Source organism: Peromyscus maniculatus, chromosome 7, assembly GCF_049852395.1.
Source record: "Peromyscus maniculatus bairdii isolate BWxNUB_F1_BW_parent chromosome 7, HU_Pman_BW_mat_3.1, whole genome shotgun sequence".
Classification (NCBI taxonomy): Eukaryota; Metazoa; Chordata; class Mammalia; order Rodentia; family Cricetidae; genus Peromyscus; species Peromyscus maniculatus.
The window spans coordinates 106,492,763-106,511,620 of record NC_134858.1 but is presented as its reverse complement, the minus strand read 5'-3'; the positions used below and the strand labels follow the sequence as shown (position 1 = coordinate 106,511,620).

Sequence of the window (18,858 nt, the reverse complement as noted above, 5' to 3'; positions counted from 1 at the left end):
GGAGGAGGACCGCCCTGAGCTCTCAGAATGAGGGTTTTTTTTTTTTTTTTTTTTTGTGATATATATTTTTTATTTTACAATACTATTCAGTTCTACATATCAGCCATGGGTTCCCCTATTCTCCCCCCTCCCACGCCCTCCCCTTACCCCCAGCCCACCCTCCATTCCCACCTCCTCCAGGACAAGTCCTCCCCCGAGGACTGTGATCGACTTGGTAAACTCAGTCCAGGGAGGTCCAGTCCCTTCCTCTCAGACTGAGCCAAGTGTCCCTGCATAAGTTCCTGGTTTCAAACAGCCAACTCATGGAATGAGCACAGGACTTGGTCCCACTGCCTAGATGCCTCCCAAACTGATCAAGCCAATCAACTGTCTCACCTATTCAGAGGGCCTGATCCAGCTGGGAGCCCCTCAGTCTTTGGTTCATAGTTCATGTGTTTCCAGAATGAGGGGTTTTTAAAGGGAAAAACCGCCAACAGGGTGGTACAAGCATTGGCGTCATATGATTGGGTGAGGGTGTGTAACCTTGAATTTACTGGTTGGGGGTTACAGTTATCATTTTTGGGCAGGCCTGGACAAGTCCCAGGCTTTGTCCTTGAGTTGCCATGGAGACTATCTGGCTTCACACGTTCACATTGACTCATGCATGTAGCTCTAAGTTGGTCAGTGGTCCCAAATAGTGAACAATTGACTGAACATTGAACAGTCAGAGTACATGCAGAAAGCGAACTACTGCAAGGACTATGTTTTTTGTTCATGGTGCTCCCAGAAACTGCTTGCTCAAGTCTCAGGAAACTGAAATTGAGGCCTGATCTCTGAGAGAAGACTGAGCAGCCTATTACAGCATCTACTTGGTCGTTTCACAACAGGCCAGCTAGCCTGTCATATACAGCAGTGAAGAACAAAGACCAACTCTTCCTCCAACACCTGAGGTTGTCCTCTGACCTCCACATGCCCACAGTCTCTCTCTCTCTCTCTCTCTCTCTCTCTCTCTCTCTCTCTCTCTCTCTCTCTCTCACACACACACACACACACACACACACACACACACACACACACACGATTAAATAAGTAAAAATCAGCCCTTTGACTTAAAGAAAAGGAATAAAGTGATAATTTTTTTCAGTCTGTTGATGGAACCTAGGGCCTAGTAGGGCAAGTGTTTTACCAATGAGCTATAGGCACAGCTCTCTTAATTTTTTTTTTTCGGGCCAGGCATGGTGGTACACACTTTAATCCCAGCATTTGGGAGGCAGAGGCAGGTAGATCTCTGTAAGTTCAAGGCCACACTCACTGATCTACAAGGTGAGTTCCAGGGCAGCCAGGACTGTTACACAGAGAAACCTTGTCTTTAAAATAACAAAAACAAACAAAAAAAGGATGGAAATAATCACAATTTTATATACATACATAAATATACATTAATTCTCAAAAATAAAACTAAAAAAAGATAATTAGCATACAAATATTATATATCATTATAGCTTTATCAAGCAAAATTTGTTGACTCTCCCCTCCACCTCTCCTTCTCCATTCTCCAGCCTCCCCTTATAACCTTCTACATCCTTTGCACATTTGTCACTGTCTTGTCACAGTTCTTCTATTGTTCTCCACTCCTGCATTCTTTTTCCCTTCTAGTTCCCTTGTCTAGTTTCATAGACTACGCTCACACTCACATCCACACATACATATAGATAAGCATTAAAAACTGGCATCTGGCCGGGCAGCGGTGGTGCATGCCTTTAATCCCAGTGCTTGAGAGGCAGAGGCAGGCAGAGCTCTGTGAGTTCAAGGCCAACCTGATCTACAGAGTGAGTTCTAGAACAGCCCAGGCTACATAAATCCTATCTTGGGGGAAAAAATCCCAAAAAACCACAACAGCAAAAACCCCTGAGATCTGCATGTGAAAGAGAACGTGAGATACTGAGTTTGAGATTTTGTTGCTGCTATTTGGCTTTCTTCTTCTTCTCCTCCTCCTCCTTTTTATTTTTATTTTATTTTATTTTATTTTATTTTATTTTATTTTATTTTATTTTATTTTATTTTATTTTATTTTATTTTTGAGACAGAGTTTTACTCTGTAGCGCAGACTGGACTAGAATTTATTATTTATTATGTCACCCCGGCTAACTTAAAACTCAAGACTGGCCAGGTGGTGGCGCACACCTTTAACCCCAGCACTGGGGAGGCAAAGTCAGGCAGATCTCTGTGAGTTTTGAGGCCAGCCTGGTCTACAGAGTGAGATCCAGGACAGGCACCAAAGCTACACAGAAAAACCCTGTCTTGGGGACGTGGTGGGGAACCTCAAGATTGTCACACCCAGTCAGTTGTGCACCACGAGGAAGTAGAGAGACAACATTTATGAGTTCTAAAGACTTTAATAAATCACCACATAATTGGGGTGACTGATCAGTCATTGCTGAAGGACCAGGATTTGGGAACCATGTTTCTCCTGGCAGGGTTTATAAGCTCAAGAACCACAAATATTTGTTGCCAAGTTACAGTTACAATTTTCACCAATCAGGAGTCAATGATTAGGGACTTTCCTTGAGTGTTCCATCATTGTCAACCAACACAAAATGCAAGCTTTTAGTCCAACCAATCAGATTCATTTCTCCTTTCTGTTAGGAACAGGGATAATATTTAAAGAGAATTAAGGGATATAATAGACCATTTCTGTTGTTTAAGGAGGTGTTGATCAGCCATTGGAAAGCCTACCCCAGGGCTTGGGAACCTGAACTTTATTTCACCCTACAGGTAAAATTGAGTCTGAAGTCAAAATGGCAATGCCTAGGTCAAGTTGCTTTTGCCTGCTCCCTTCAAAGGCCATCCTCCTGCCTCTGCCTCCTGAGTGCTGGGATTCAAGACATGTACCACCATGACTATTCTTTTAACTTTTTACTCTTTTTAGTCTAGAATTACATGTAATTTTATATTTAGATTTGCCCAGATCAAAAATGCTAGCTCGGCGCTTTAGGTTAGTAAATCATTATATGTATGATTTCAGTACAAAAATTGATGCTAAGTCAGGCAACAGTGGCGCACGCCTTTAACCTTAGCACTTGGGAGGCGGAGGCAGGCAGATCTCTGTGAGTTGGAAGCCAACCTGGTCTTCAGAGCAAAGTTCAGGACAGCCAGGAACTACACAGTGAATCCCTGTCTCAAAAAAGTCAAAATCAGGGCCTAGAGAGATGGCTCAGTGGTTAAGAGCACTGACTGTTCTTCCAGATAACTAGAGTTCAATTCCCAGGACCCACATGGCAACTCACAACTGCCTGTAACTCCAGTTCCAGGGGACTGGACACCCATGGCAAAACACCAATGCACATAAAATAAAAATAAATTCAAAGAAAAAAGCCAAAATATAACTGATGCTAGTGATATAAAGGCATAAATTGACTTCCTGAATATTTAGAACACATTTTTTCCTAAGAAATACAGGAAATGGCACTTCTTTCTACAGCTTGTGCACTTTTTTTTTTTTTAAGATTTATTTATTATATACACAGTGTTCTGCCTGTATGCCAGATCTCATTACAGATGGTTGTGAGCCACCATGTGGTTGCTGGGAATTGAACTCAGGGCCTCTGCAAGAACAGCCAGTGCTCTTAACCTCTGAGCCATCTCTCCAGCCCTGCTTGTGCACTTTATAAGCCTTATGGAAATTATCAACAGATACTAATGAGTTCAACAGAAGCTAAAAATAGCTAAAAATATATTAATGTGAAACTTTAATACCACTTCTCAGAGACAGAGTAAATCATTTTCTGTTTTTTCCTATAAATGTATTCAGTTGGTTTTGAACCATTTTAGCTAAAATTTTAATATTTCTGTACTGATAAGGCAGAAATTGTATTAACTTAGAAAGTTGCTTTATTATAATTTCCTGGTAGATACAAATAATGGAGCTCTGTGCTTTATTTTCAACCATATGCTTGGTACTTAAATGCCATTAAATTCTGCATTGTACAGAGAAGAGTGTGTGGAACTTGATGTTGTTGTTGTTTTCATTTAACAGAATGAACCTAGCGTTTTCACAAAATACCAGACAAAGCCCCAGTTGTTTGGAGGCGAAACAAAGGATGAAGGCTTGTTTTCTCTCCCTTTGCCAGTTGGAAAATCAAAAGGACTCTTGAAACAGTTTGAGGAAAAAAAACGAAGGACAACGGACAAATGTGACAGGTACACACACCTTTAAGAGGACGAGAAAGCTCATGTTTTCTGAAGAAAACGAATGTACTATCAATAATCAAATAATTCAACTTCAGCCAGGCGGTGGTGGTGCACGCCTTTAACCCCTGCACTCGGGAGGCAGAGCCAGGCGGATCTCTGAGTTCGAGGCCAGCCTGGTCTACAGAGCAAGATCCAGGACAGGCACCAAAGTTATACAGAAAAACCTGTCTCGAAAAAATTTTTTTTCAATTTCAGTATAATAGCATGTATTAGGGTTGTGCATAGGAAACAGAAACAGAATCAGTATTACACACACAATGTGGGTATCAATGACAGAGAAAGATAAAGAAATAGTTTATTATAGAAATCCCATAAATCTGTCATATGCAAGCTAGAGAACCAGGGAAGCCAGTGATATAAGTATGAATCAGAGGGCCATAGAAGGAATGTGAGAGATGGCTGTTCATTAAGTCTTGAAATTTGACCTAGGAGCTCTAGTGTTTGGGAGCAGAAGACACTGGATGTCACAACCCATGAGGGGAATCTTCCTTCTTTTGTCCCTGGTCAGGTTATCGTTATTTTGGGAAATGTACCTGCACGTTGATGAAGATTAACTTGTTTTTTTTTTTGTTTTAAGGGTATCATGTATCCCTCCCTCCCTATGTATATCAGCAGTAGTGCTTACCAAGCATGACAGGACTCTAGGTTTATTTTCTATCTCCATAAAATAAACAAATATTAAATGAAAAAGGAGGACAACATTGGAAGCTGAATGTTGGGGTTCGCACCTGTAATCCCAGCTTTTAGGAGGCAGAAGCAGGAGGGTCAGTTCAGGGTCATCTTTGGCAACACAGTGAGTTCTATTTGCAGGTCAGTTTGGACCAACTACTGCAGACTTTATCTCCAAACAAAAATTGCAAAGCACTCGTGCTTTTCTTTGCTTTGCTTGTGTATTAGCTTCACTTTTGTTGCTGTCTGTGATAAAAAATACCCAGACAAAAGCAACCTAAAGATGAAGAGTTCATTGGGCTCACAAGTTCATGTTACAGTCCATCTTTGTAGAAAAGACAAGACAGCAGGAACGTAAGGCAGCTGGTGACAGCGCATCCACAGTTGGAGAGCAGAGAAGAATACATACATGCATGTCCTCTTCCCTTCTTACACAGTCCAGGACCCACACCTAGGGAAGGATGCTGCCCACTTTTAAGCTGAGTCTTTCCATGTCAATTAATGTACAGTACACACACATAAATACACAAATGAGAAGAGAAGAAAGGAAATCGGAAGCCAAGCATGGTGGTTTTCTCTCTAAATTTTCAGCATTTAGAAGGTTGAGGCAGGAGCATTACCAGGAATTGCAGGCAAGACTGGACTAATATGTAATCCTATGTTAAAAACACTGACTGAGGACTGGAGGGATGGCTCAGCAGTTAAGAGCATTTGCTGCTCTTGTAGAGTGCTCAGTTCTCAGCACTCATGACAGCTCATAACTGTAACTCCACGTCCAGGGGATCCAATGCTCTCTTCTGGCCTCCACAGGCACCAGGCACATACATGGTACAATAAATACGTACTTACAGACTGCTCATGCACATAAAATTGTAAATATTTAGAATAAAACCTGAAAACACATTGAATGGGTAAAGGAACTTGCTACAAAACCTGATGACTTGATTTTAATCTCTGGGACCCACATGGTGAAAAGAAAGAACTCTCACCAGTTGTTCTCTGACCTCCATATCTACAGTACACACATACACTAAATGAATGTAATAAAAAAGGCAGGGGCCCAGTTGGTGGCTAAGCCTCAGTGGTAAAAATACTTATTGACAACCAGACTTTAATCCCCGGAATCTCTGGCTGAAGGAGAGCACAAAATCTCTCGTTTTTCTCTAGCCTCCGCATGGGTGATATGCATTTGTGTGTGCGCACACCTATGAGATAAATGTAAATTTAAAATTTAAGAAACACAAAATTTGTAGTTTAAAAACTATTTGTGTGCATGGTTTTGTTTGCTTGTTGTTTTGAAACAGTCTCACTATATAGCCATGGTTGGCCAGGAGCTCTCTATGTAGGCTGGCCTTTAACTCACAGAAATCCATCTGCTTCTAAAATCAGGAAAAAGCTGGAGAGATGGCTCAGCACTAATTGCTCTTGTAGAGGACTTAGGTTTGGTTCTCAGCACCCACATGGTGGTTCACAAACATCCTTAACTCTAGTTCCAAAAGATCCAGCAACCTCTTCTGACCTCCTTGGACATCAGGCATGCGTATGGTGCTCAGAGACACACAATGCAGACAAAACACTCACACAAAATAAATAAATCTAAAAAAATAGTAATAAAAGGAAAATAAAGAAGCATCTGGATGTAAAGAAGAAAAATGTGATCATTTGCACTGGAACTCAGTTGAGTTTTGGCTGGATAACTGAGATTTCTCAGGTAGTTTCCAACTCTGATCAAGCAATGTTTTGATGCTAGATGAACACCTGCCATAATCAGATGTTATATGTTATTTCAATATGGCACAAAGATTTATTCTCCCCCCATTTTTTCTTAACTATAGTGAGATGCTGTACAACTTTGTTTCTCATTTTCAAGAAGTCATTCACAAGGTAAGTAGAGCTAAGTTGCAGCGAATTAGAGCATTGTGTATCTTAGGAATGGTAATCATTGTAGCGACGTCAGCAAATGTAGACTAGCAGCATGTTTACCATTTCATGATTCGATGACAAGACAACAGTTTGTGCTCTCTTTGTCTTTTTCTTTTTTAAAAATGTATGTTTATTTCATGTGTTTGGGTGTTTTGCCTGCATATATGTCTGTACACCACGTGTGTGCAGTGCCCTTGGAGGCCAGAAGAAGGCATTGTATCCCCTGGAATTGGAATTACAGACAGTTGTGAGCCACCATGTGAGAGCTGGGAATCAAACCCTGGTCTTCTGGAAGAGCAGACAGTGCTCCCAACCTGAGCCACACTTCTCCAGTCCCCATGTGATTTCTTTCTTAATTTTGGGTTTCTTAGTTGCAGACATCTGTGGAAAAGTCTGAGGAACATCTCAGTTCAAGAAGCCAATCTATTTTGGATTCTTTGGAGACTATAGCCAAGACAAGTGAGTGTCCCAGGTTTATTTTTGTTTGGTTCTACTTGTAAATTTTTGTTAGCCTCTCAGGGTTGATGTTAGCAGCAGAGGGCACTAGTGAGCCATGAGAGTGACCTTCTGACCCTAGCCAGGTTTCTATGCTGCTGAAGATGCGAGGGGAGGTGGATAAAGTGGGCCGGGATAGTGGACCCTACTGCTATGGGACAGCACTTTTTTCTTTGTTTTTATTTTGTTTTGTTTTGTGACAGGATATCTCTCTACATACAAGTCCCTTGCTAACTTGGAACTTATTACCAGGCTGTCCTGGAACTCACAGAGATCTGCCTACCTCTGCTTCCCAGGTTCTGGGATTAAAGGCTTGTGTTACCACACCCTGCTTGTAAACCTTTGTGCTTTTTTTTTTTTTTTTTTTTGAGAAAAGTCTGTCTGCGTAGGCCTGGCTGGTCTGGAACAGCTGAGTTATAAATGTATATATTAGAGAACATCACTTAGATATTTCAGACTTTAGAATGTAGATGTATCCCCTCTAACTAGAGTTACAGTTGTAAACCTCCACAATGTGTAAGTGCTGGGAATCGAACCCAGGTCCTCAGGAAGAGCAGGAGTGCTCTTAACCACTAAGGCATCTATCTCTCTAACCCTGCTAACATTTTAATCCCATGGTGGCTTTTGTGTTGTACTACTCCTCTTCTCAGTAATCTTGCTGTCTCAGGGTGTGGTAGTTCTGCCAGCCTTCATACCTCATGCCTAAAATGAATCAGCAGCCTCCCTAGTCTCATAGTCTCACATGGCTTGCCCGCTGTGCTGTGTATAGACACACTCCCCCTTCGGAGTTAGAAATATTCCAGTCACCTGCTGTTCTTCTCACTGCCTTGGTCTCAGTGAGAGTTGTTTGGTGGTGAATCAGCCTTGGTCTCAATGTCAGTTATAGTGTGAGGTGTGTAAAATCCCCTCCCCCACCAATTAAGTGTTTCTACATGTAGATGAACGCCCTTATAAACAGTCAACACACAAGTCTCCTTAGCTAAATACTTCTGTAGAATGAAAATTCGATGATTATGCATCTGTGCTTGTTTGAATTTTGTTTATTCTTTATTTTAAACTAATTCAAGTCAGCTTATTCACATGCCAAGGGATGAATTACTCATGATTTACAAAAATCAATGCCTTTGAGTAGCTCATAAAATAATTCCCATCTGTCTGAAAAGAAGCACTGTACTGTTTATCTACTGATTTCCAACCTTGGCTACACACAGGGCACCTGTCCATCTGTTTAGAGATGTCAGAACTAGAACTGTTGCCCTCACAAGAATTAACAATGCTGAGAACAGAGGCAAATGAGGCTGTTCCCTTGTATAATGTGATAGGGTGACTCAGTTGTCAGTGCTCCAGTCAAGCTTTCCATTGCCATGACAGAAGAAGGGGTAAAGGAGTGCTGGGTGGTGGGGCACACCTTTAGTCCCAGCACTTGGGAGGTGGAGGCAGGAGGCTCTCTGTGAACTTGAGTCCAGCCTGGTTACAGAGTGAGTTCCACCACCAGGGTTGTCATTTGTTTATTGTTTATTTTTCTTTCTGCATCAGGCATACCACCCGGGTTGTCATTTGTTTATTATTGTTTATTTTTCTGCATCAGGCATTTCACACAGAGTATTTTATATAATCCTGAAAGGTATAGGTGCTTCTCTTTGTCTTATGGGGAAAAAAAATTGTTAGGAAAAACTATCCTTGTTTTGTATTTAGTTCAAGAGACTGCACAGGTCCAGCGTGACTTGATGTTTGAGGCAGTACGAGACAAAGGCAATATGGAACAGGCCATCCTTGAGATACAGAAGAGATTTGAAGCTGTAAGTATAATTGCAAGCTCTTGCTTTGCCTTGTCTTGTTGTCCAGGCTTATCTTGAGGTGCTGCACTCAAGTGATCTTGCCCCAGCCTTCAGAGTAGCTGAGGCTAAAGATAGATGCTATGCCCTGGTGTGCTTTAGGCTTTGTCTCTCTGAGACCAAGAGAGACACTTAGTGTCTGAGAAGTTTTCATCCAAGACCAGAAACAGGATGGTTCTTTTTAGTAAGTCAGGGTACAGCCTACCCTCAGGGTTCCCTGGCAGCATGTGTACTCAGGCCTTGCTCACAGTGTAGCTATGCTTACTCTGTAAGAGACAAGCTAATAGGTTTTCTGTCCCCTGACAGTAGGTTTCTCTGCCAACATAGTAAGCCAAGCTGGGAGGTGGTGGCACAGGTCTTTAATCCCAGCACTTGGGAGGCAGAGGCAGGCGGATCTCTGTGAGTTTGAGGCCAGCCTGGTCTATGAAGCAAGTTCCAGGGCAGCCAGAGAACTGTTACACAGAGAAACCCTGTCTTGAAAAATAAAACAAACAAATAAAAACAAACAAACAAACACAGTGAGCCAGATCAAGTAGAACTGAAAAAGTATAACAGGTTTATTTGAGCAAAGAACCAGAGAAGCCATACCCTGGAACTAAAGCAGGGGATTATATAGTTTGTAGGTGCAGGGTGATGATGTGTTCGCTCGCCACAAGCTGGTCTAATAAGGTCTAGGTGGAGGGGTGGGGGGTCGGGGGGTGTCTTGGGCTGCTATCAGCAACATCGGAGGAGGTTGCAATAGTTACCAAGAATGTGAAACAGGGCTTTTTGGCCCTTTTTCTTTGTTGGAGATTCTCTGAGAGGGAGGGGTTTGGAGAGAAAAAATGGGGCTTTCCGGATCAAGCAGGAGTAAGGTGGAGGTTCCAACCAAACACAAGACTTCGTCCACTGGTTGGTTCTCTTAGTTTTTTTGTTTTTGTATTTTGAGACAGGGTCTCTCTCCTGTAGCTCAGGCTGTTTAGAAGCTACTATGTAGCTCAAGCTAGCCTCAGATTCAGCTAATCCTCTTTTTAGTTTGTATTTTAAAATTGTTTTATTTTTTCTATATATATAAGTGCTTTGCCTACATATATGTCTCTGTAGCATGTTTGTGCCTTCTTCTCATAGAAGTCAGAAGAGGGCATTAGATCTGGAACTGGAGTTACAGATGGTTGTAAGCCATCATGTGGGTGCTGGGAACTGAACCTGGGTCCTCTTGCAGAGTACTTTTAACCTGCGCTCTAAATCACTGAACCATCTTTCCAGCCCCATCATGCTAGTCCTCTTGACTCAGCCACCTAAGTGCTGGGATTAGGGTATGAGCTACCATGCCCACATCTGCTGTCACATTTTATTGTGACCGTCACTCTCCTCTTTCTCACTACCTTTCCCAGAGACAAGCCGAGTTTATGGAGATGAAATCCAACCTGAAGAACCTGGAAGTTTTAGTTGCCCAGCAGAGTAAGGACTTCCAGCAGCTTTGTGAGAGGCTGGGCCAGCTCAATGTGCCTGGTGTCGTAGAAGAGCTGAAAAAACTCATCTCTGCACCTCAGGTAGCTGGGCGTCTGAAAGACAGCACCTCCCAGACCTCACCAGCTCAGGCCCAGAGCCTTCATTTTACTGGGCAGGAAAAATACACCTCTGAGGAGCCAGCTGCTCAGCAGGCCCAGGTGTCTCCTGCAGGGAATCCCAGTAGCAGTTCCCAGAGGTCTAGGGAGTTTGGCATCTCGGATGAAGGAGCAGAGAGTGATGTTTTTCAAAAGGCTGCATTGCCAACAGATGGGCCCCATAGAGGAAATGAGCATTTGAAGAACAAGACCATGCAGACTTACTGCAAGAACTGGGTTATCACCACCAGAAGTCTCAGTAACCACTGCTCTAGCCTCCCAAGCCAGAAGGCTGGCAGTGACCAGGAACTAACGGCCCAAGAAGCCTCACAGCTGGACTTAAATAAGTTTGACTCCAGAGTGAAGAATGTCTGCCCCCAGTATGAAGCCCAAAGCATGTGTTCTGACGCGTTTGAACAGTTAGCAGCTGAACAGAAAGGCAGGACCCGAGGAAAGGGGAGGAAAGGCAAGAAGCAGCAACCCAGGAAATCTCAGAGAGGCAGGCTTCTAGCTAGGAAGCGAGAACAAACCCCAAGGAAGGCCTGTGCTTTCATCACTAAGCATGCAAGTCCCCAGGCTCCAGGTTCGAGCCCACAGGGGCCCCTCTTCAGTTGGCGGGCTCCAAGAAGCTCCACAAAGTCAGCCCGTCATATTCTGGGAGGAAGAGTGAGGACCAGTAAGACAGCAAGGGAAGCACACGGGGGAATCCTGCAGTCTACCCAGCACTCCTCCCCAGACCAGGAGTGCTTATCCAGCAGTTCCCAGGGGGATCAGCAGATAAATTGGTTCAGTGACCTCAGCCTTGAAAACCCAGAGCCTCGTCTCTGTAAGAAGGGAGGGAAGAATTTGCTCTGCGATCCTGATTTTGACAGCAGTGATGATAACTTCTAATGCTCCCAACAGTGACTTCAGCTGATGGTTCGTTGATCTCAGAAAGACAAAGTGTGGAACATTTGGACTGGGCAGTAGCATGCAGTGTCTGAAGCTGGCTTATCCAGCCTCAGAGTCAGAGGCCCTGGCTGATGGTGGTCAGTAGGAGGTGGGTGAGAATCCAGTATTGTGGGCCACTCATGACAAGGATATAGAAGTAAGGACATCCTTAGTTAAGAGGAAGAAATGTGTGGGGACAATGACAAGCTCAGTCAGCTGTGGTGAGGCATCGGGAAGGCAGTTGTGTGTATCTGGAGGAAGGAAGGGGCATAGCTTCCTTATGAATACAATCTAGAAGAACTCTCAGGATTCTCGTGGCTGCATAACTAGCTCTTGAAATCGTCCCTACACCTTTCTGAACCTCAGAATTTTATTATTATTTTTCAATCTAGTTATACTGTCAAAGAGTTTTGTCTTTAGCATGAGAGGACATATTTACAGGACACACGATTAGACAGGAATTCATTATGTAGGCTTGGCTGGCCTTGTATTTACAATCCTCCTGCTTCATCCTCCAGTGCTGGTACTACAAGTATGTCTCAATTCTCAGCTGTAAATCAGTCTACTTAAGAACAGAGTGTTAGCTGGGCAGTGGTGGAGCACTTTAATCTCAGCACTCGGCAGGCAAAGGCAGGTGGATCTCTGTGAGTTCGAGGCCAGCCTTATCTGGTCTACAGTGCTAGTTGCAGGACAGCCAAGGCTACACAGGGAAACCCGTCTTGATAAAACCAAAACCAAAAATGGGGAAAAAAAAAAAAAGATGCCTGTGACAGTTGGACATGGTGGTTTATACCTGTAATCCCAACATTCAGGAAGCAGAGACCAGAATTGCTTCAGATTTGAGGCTAACCTGGTTTACATAGGGTGTTCTAGACCCATTATGGCTACATTATGAGATCTGGGGGTGGGGGTGGGGGCTGGCTTTTCGAGGTGATATAGACCAAACTTCATAGCACTGGGACTCCTAAGCCAAGTGAGTGTATTATTTTTTTCCCTGGCTGTTTTTCTCCGTTCAGTTTTTCAATTACTTTTGTTATTGTTATTTGTTACCGAGTCACACATACCCCATACTGGCTAGCCTCAAACTCATTATTGTAACCAAAGGTGACCTTGAACTACTTCTGGTCCTCTTGCCTCTACACCTGTCTTCAATCCCTTTTTTTTTTCCTTCCTAGGGTTCAAACCTAGGACCTTGTGCATTCTAAGGAAGTATTCTACCACCAAACTATAGCCCTCCAATCACTCTTTTGAACTAACTGTCTTTGTTGAAAAATGACACAATAATATCTAATACCTAGTATGCTAATTAAAAATAAATTGGGCTGGAAAGATGGCTTGGCAGTTAAAAGCATATACTCTTGCCAAGGAGCAGAGTTCTGTGCCCAGCACCTATAAAAGGCAGCTCACAACAGCCTGACTCCAACTCCAGGTCATCTGATGCCCTCTTCTGTCTTCCTTGGGCACCTACACACACACACCTACACCTGTTGCTTACACACAGAGAGACATACACACATACACATTACGAAGAATAAATCTTTGTTGAGATTTGTCAGGCTGTCCTATAACTCAAAGAGATCTGCCTACCTCTGCCCCTAGAGTGATGGGATTAAAAGTGTAAACCACCATGCCTGGCAAAATTAAACTTTTTAGACAAATAATTCAAAAAACATCTCAGGGTCCCAAATTTCCCACAGAGTTCTGAATAAAATGCAAAAACAAGACCAAAATAATCAAAACTAATATGTTTGTAGACCTTCCTATATTGTTAGAAAGCAGACTTTTTTTTTTTTAATTTCAAAACAGGGTTTCTCTGTGTAGCCTTGTGTCCTGGAACTTGCTCTGTAGACCAGGCTAGCCTCATATTTATACTGATCTGCCTACCCTGCCTCCCATGTGCTGAGATTAATGGCATGGGCACCGACCCCTGGCCAAGCAATAGGCTTTTATACTAGACTTTGACATTCCATTTATATCTTGTTGATAGTTTTTGTTATTTTTGTTTTTGAAGACACTGATTACATGGAATTCATTATAAAGTCCAGACTAGGCTCAAACTCATAGCAATCCCCTCTCTTCAGCCTCTCAAATACTGGGATTATGGGCATAAACCACCATGACCGACTTTGAAATTTTTTATTTTTGCAACACATGCATATTTCTTTGTAATTAAAAAAAAACCACTAAAACCAAAAATGGACCGGAAGATGGCTCAGCAATTAAAGCACTTGCCATACAAAAAAGTTCAGATCCCTAGAAATCCACATAAAAATGCTGTATAGGTGAGTCAGCCCATCTGTAATTCCAGCCTTGGAAGGTGGAGACGGAACAAGCTGGCTAACAAAACTAGCCATATCTGTGAGTTCTGTTTAAGAGATCCTACCTCAATAAATAGGTGATTGAGGATGACTCCTAAAATCAACTTCAGCTTCCACATGCATGTACACCCACACTCACATGTGCCCACACACCACACATGCATGTGCACCCACACACCACATGTGCAAAGTGGAAAAAAAAAACAACAAACAACTAAACCGCTGGGTGTGGTGGCACATGATTGTAATTCAGGGTGGTTGGGACAATAGGACCCAGGTTCAATGCCAGCCCAGGCTACAGAGTGGTACTGCATCTCAAGAGGAAGAGGGGGACAGGAGGAGAGGAAGAAAGGGAGGAGAAGAGAAGAGAAGGGAAGGGAGGAAGGAACAGAAAAGGGCTAGTGAAGGAAGTCAGTTAGGGAGAAGCTTCATGGAATGAGTGGTTTCCTAGAATTGCCCATTTCTAAGCCAGTTTCCAGGCACCGGAGACTAAACTGTTATAGAAAGAAGTGACTCTTGACTCCTTTCTTTCAGGAGTGTGTTCCCATAAGATTCTGTAGGACTTGAATCTACCTATGATACCATTGGCAGAGTGCCAGACTGTTCTCTTATTTCCAGACCAAGGGCCTTTGTAGCCTGGACCTCCCACATACGTGGACAATCACAGCCGTCTTCTCTCAGGCCAACGTAGTTCAAGCCAGGATTCTGCCTCAGGCTGTGCTGGCCTCCTCTTCCTGTGGACCATATAGGCTGGCTGTTTACTCTTCCCTCTGCAGCCTCCATTGCAGCCCCTGCTGGGCTCCATTGCCTGTGCACAGAGGTATGAGAAGCCAAAAGGCTCCTTCCATCCCTTCCCAGACTACTGTTGCTCACCAAGCCATTGGAAGGAAGCTTCGAGACCAAAGGACGTTATTTCTGGTGAACAATGTAGTAGTTGTTATACTTTATTTTTATCTTTGTTATTTATGTTTGTTGTTTTAATATTTTTATTCAAAGTTGAGATCCTGTGAATTTACAGTGTTCTTCAGTTAGTGTTAATGCCTGAGCCCTTTTTGAACCGTCTAACTGTAAAATGCCAGAGATGCTCCAGTCTTCAGCAGCCCTTCACTTTGTGTGATTCAGTGTTCCAGGAGCGGGCTGGTTTATAGACTCTGTGGGAAACTCAAGACCCTGCCTGTCTCTGGCAGTCAGAGGTACTCTCTTTCTTAGTTGATTCCTGTGGCTTTTTACTTTTTTTTTTTTGTCGCTGCCAGACTTGGTGAGCATGACACAGTCTCAAGCACGTCCCTGGAACACACATTTTTGGCTCCTCAGATGCTCCTAGAGCTGTATGTAGCTACACAGGGGCGGATGCAGTGGGAGGTCTAGGGGTGGGAGGATGGAGAGCCTGCTGAGTGCTCCACCCTCTGTTACTCCAGGATGGAAATGAAGCTCACAACAGCACTTAATTGCCTGACAGTCCAGCATCAATTTACATATCACCCATATCACTGACAAAATGGTCCTTTTACTTCGTGTGTGTGTGTGTGTGTGTGTGTGTGTGTGTGTGTGTGAAGAGAGAGAGACAGAGACAGAGAGAGACAGAGAGAGAGCTGGTCCTCACCTGCCAGAACCATGTGGGTTCTGAGGACCATTCATTCTCTTACTGTTTTACCTCACACTGATGTAGCTGACTTAGTGTTCTTATTTCACTTGCCTTGATTAGAGTCATAAACTCCAGAAGTAAGAGTTTAACTTTTTTTTTTTAACTTTTTTTTTTTTTTTTTTTTTTTTTTTTTGGTTTTTTTCGAGACAGGGTTTCTCTGCGTAGCTTTGCGCCTTTTCCTGGAACTCACTTGTTAGCCCAGGCTGGCCTCGAACTCAGAGATCCGCCTGGCTCTGCCTCCCGAGTGCTGGGATTAAAGGCGTGCGCCACCACCGCCTGGCCAGAAGTAAGAGTTTATATAGCTCTTGTCCTTGCTGTGTCCCCAGCACACAGGAAAGTGTCTGACTTGGTACTTACTGGGGTAGAGGCTGCATTTTTAGGCAAAGAGCTTTTTAAAAAACCCTGTCTTAAGGCAGGTGTGGTGGCGCACGCCTTTAATCCCAGCACTAGGAGGCAGAAGCAGGTGGATCTCTGAGTTCAAGGCCAGCCTAGTCTACAGATTGAGTTCCAGGACAGCCAAGGCTACACAAAGTAATTCTGTCTTGAAAAACCAAAATCAACCCCCTGCCACACACAGAAGCCCTGTCTTGAGATTTGAGCCTTCCAGAGATCCTTTTGCCGCCTTCCTCCTGTTGCTTCAGAAGCTCCAAGAGGCTCCTGCTCTTGCCCACTTCGCTCTCAGACAATTCCTAGCAGCTCTTCCCTCACCCAGTGTGCCCAGAAAACAGTTGCTGGATAGGTTGTAGTTTAGATTTTTTTTTTAAGTCAGGCAAAGGCCAAAACTCTTTACCATATATTTTCCAGACAGCCTAGGGCAGGCAGAGAGTCTTTCCACACTAGGACTTGGATCCATTGTCAAATACATTTCCTGAGTAAAACTTTGTTCCTTCTATAAATACTTAATTGGAACCTAAAATATTAATGTTCTCCCACACCAAGGAGAAAAATTGCCAGAACCTTACAAGATCTGGGGATGACAGTCTTTTCAGCAATTCTCAGCTATCAGACAATTGGGTAAATGACTTCTGAAGCCTCCCTGTTTCCAGGACTCGCACCTTTTTTCCCCTGCAATATTAAGCTTATGTGCCTCAGAGAAGTACCATGTGGGTCCTAGATCTTCATCAAATCTTCATCAGTCTTCCTTGAACATTAATATCTTACAATTACATCTGTGTCAGGATGCCCTTAACATCCTACTAGCTTGTTTCTGGGTATAAACGTGAAACCTGTCTTTTCATTTCTAGCTCTCAGTGTAGGGTAAAAGGGCCAGCCAAAGAAATACACTCTGTCTGACCAACGCAGTACAAAAACCAACCCATCCCAGAGCAGGAAAACCTACGGCTTCCTGAACACAAAACCAACCAATCCCTGATCACAAAATCCAGCCACCCCACACCAAATCACCCACCCCACACCACCCCAGCCAAACTGCCTGTTTCCTTCCTGTTCTCTTGATTCTTCTGGAATCTTCTCGGAGGTTGAAAGGGGAAAGCCCAAGAGAAGGCCGAGGAGGTAGGGAAAGGAGGACAAGAAGTCACTGTCCTGTCCTGAAGTTGGAGGAATGCTGCATGTTAAGCAACGCAGCCTGGATGGAAAGGGATCCTGAGTAGGAAGCCAAGGAATACCACAAAGTCACCTTAAATGTAGCAGTTTACACCACCGGGCAGTGGTGGTGCTCGCCTTTAATCCCTGCACTCTGGAGGCAGAGGCAGGCGGATCTCTGAGTTCAAGGCCAGCCTGGGCTACAGAACGTGATCCAGGAAAGGCACCAAAACTACACGGAGAAACCCTGTCTCGAAAAACAAAACAAACAAACAAAAATGTAGCAGCTTACAGCCCTGCTCCAGGGAAAGGTTTCCCCAATGTAACAGCTCTGCTCCAGCAGGGGAGGGTTTCCCCAGCCAAGTTGTTAGTTATGCTTCGGTCCTGCAGGGGAGGGTTTCCCCAGCTAAGTGTTAAGTTTCTTCTCTGCTCCGCTCTGCTCTATTCTGGTGAAAGAAGGTCTCACCCAAACCTCATCCAAGACATTTACTGGGAGGGAAAAATACAGGAGGACAGCCACTCTGCCAAGGTGGAAAAAGGCCACAGCAAACTGAACAGGCACAGGGCTTATATATAGGGCTTCTTAGAGTTTTTCCAGGGTGGGAATTGATTGGGTTTCAATCCCTGAGCTTGGACAAGTTTAGAGATTGGCTGGATTTTGTGATCAGGGATTGGTTGGTTTTGTGTTCAGGAATCCGTAGGTTTTCCTGCTCTGGGATGGGTTGGTTTTTGTACTGCGTTGGTCGGACAGAGTGTATTTCTTTGGCTGGCCCTTTTACCCTACACTGAGAGCTAGAAATGAAAAGACAGGTTTCAGGTGCCTGATGGAACTCCCTCCCTGGCACAGGTACAAAGGCACGCTCATAGGAGTGCCTTGACACTCACATGGGTAGGTGTCAAGGGCAGGGTCTTGAACTAGATCTCGGTAGCCAGGGCAGCTGTGGTTGGGTGTGGGGAGCACTGCCATGCAGTTGGCCTGAGGGCGGGGTCAGCATTTCAGCTCTGACAACAGCGGCTCTGCCTCTGCCTGGCCCGCCTTCCCCTGCTGTTTCCCTAAGCCTCCAGCCTCCAGTTCTAGGAATATCTGCAGACTAGCGCTTGCCTGACTGTCTCAGATTCCACCAGTCTACTTCTAAAGCTTTAGCATCTTGGTGGGACGCAGCCTTAGAACCTGAAATCTGAAGGGTGATGACGCAGCTCTCATACGTCTTATGCTGTGATTTGGATTTGCATTTTGCAGCCAGCAGGTTCCACTGCTTCTATTTATTCTTGAATTTGCCTTGTTTCTATTTTGATTCTGGTAATCCAAATTGCAGTTTGGTGTTTCCACGGAAACAATTCAGCAATTGTTTGGCGTGCCAAGATGAACTGCGGGGGATGGAACTGAATGACGTCAAACATTTTCAAGTTTCTCTGACATGACCAGGGTCAAGTGTCATGCATCATGAATGCCTTTGGACCCTGAAAGCCTTTAGTTTTATGAAATGCTATGTTCTAGGCTCCTATATCCTCTCCAGCAAATTCCTGAAAAACAATTCCTCCTCCTCCCCATGGAGCCCAGCAGAGGACAGGCAGGAAGGGCTGTTAAGGGCACATCAGTGAGCCAGGGGATGTAAACAGGTGAGGGGGTATGTGTGCCCACCTGAGTAATCTGGGGCTGGCATGTCAAAGACTTGGGGCTTGCC

The 18,858-nt window shown here is 44.0% G+C and overlaps 1 protein-coding gene across 8 annotated transcripts in view; it reads left to right on the top strand.

Moving 5' to 3' along the window:
• Positions 1-15,082, top strand: part of Iho1 (interactor of HORMAD1 1) — a 30,505-nt gene extending 15,423 nt beyond the window's left edge. For 3 of the 8 annotated variants that reach the window (XM_076577028.1, XM_076577032.1, XM_076577034.1), the window contains exons 4-8: positions 4,016-4,179; positions 6,735-6,783; positions 7,200-7,281; positions 9,013-9,116; positions 10,526-15,082. In XM_076577028.1, the coding sequence (XP_076433143.1) occupies positions 4,016-4,179; positions 6,735-6,783; positions 7,200-7,281; positions 9,013-9,116; positions 10,526-11,629 (1,503 nt within the window). In that variant the 3' untranslated portion in view covers positions 11,630-15,082. Of the gene's footprint in view, positions 1-4,015; positions 4,180-6,734; positions 6,784-7,193; positions 7,282-9,012; positions 9,117-10,525 lie in introns of all 8 variants that reach the window. The other 5 variants (XM_076577027.1, XM_076577029.1, XM_076577030.1 and 2 more) reach the window with 2 other exon arrangements.
• Positions 15,083-18,858: the final 3,776 nt, after the last annotated feature.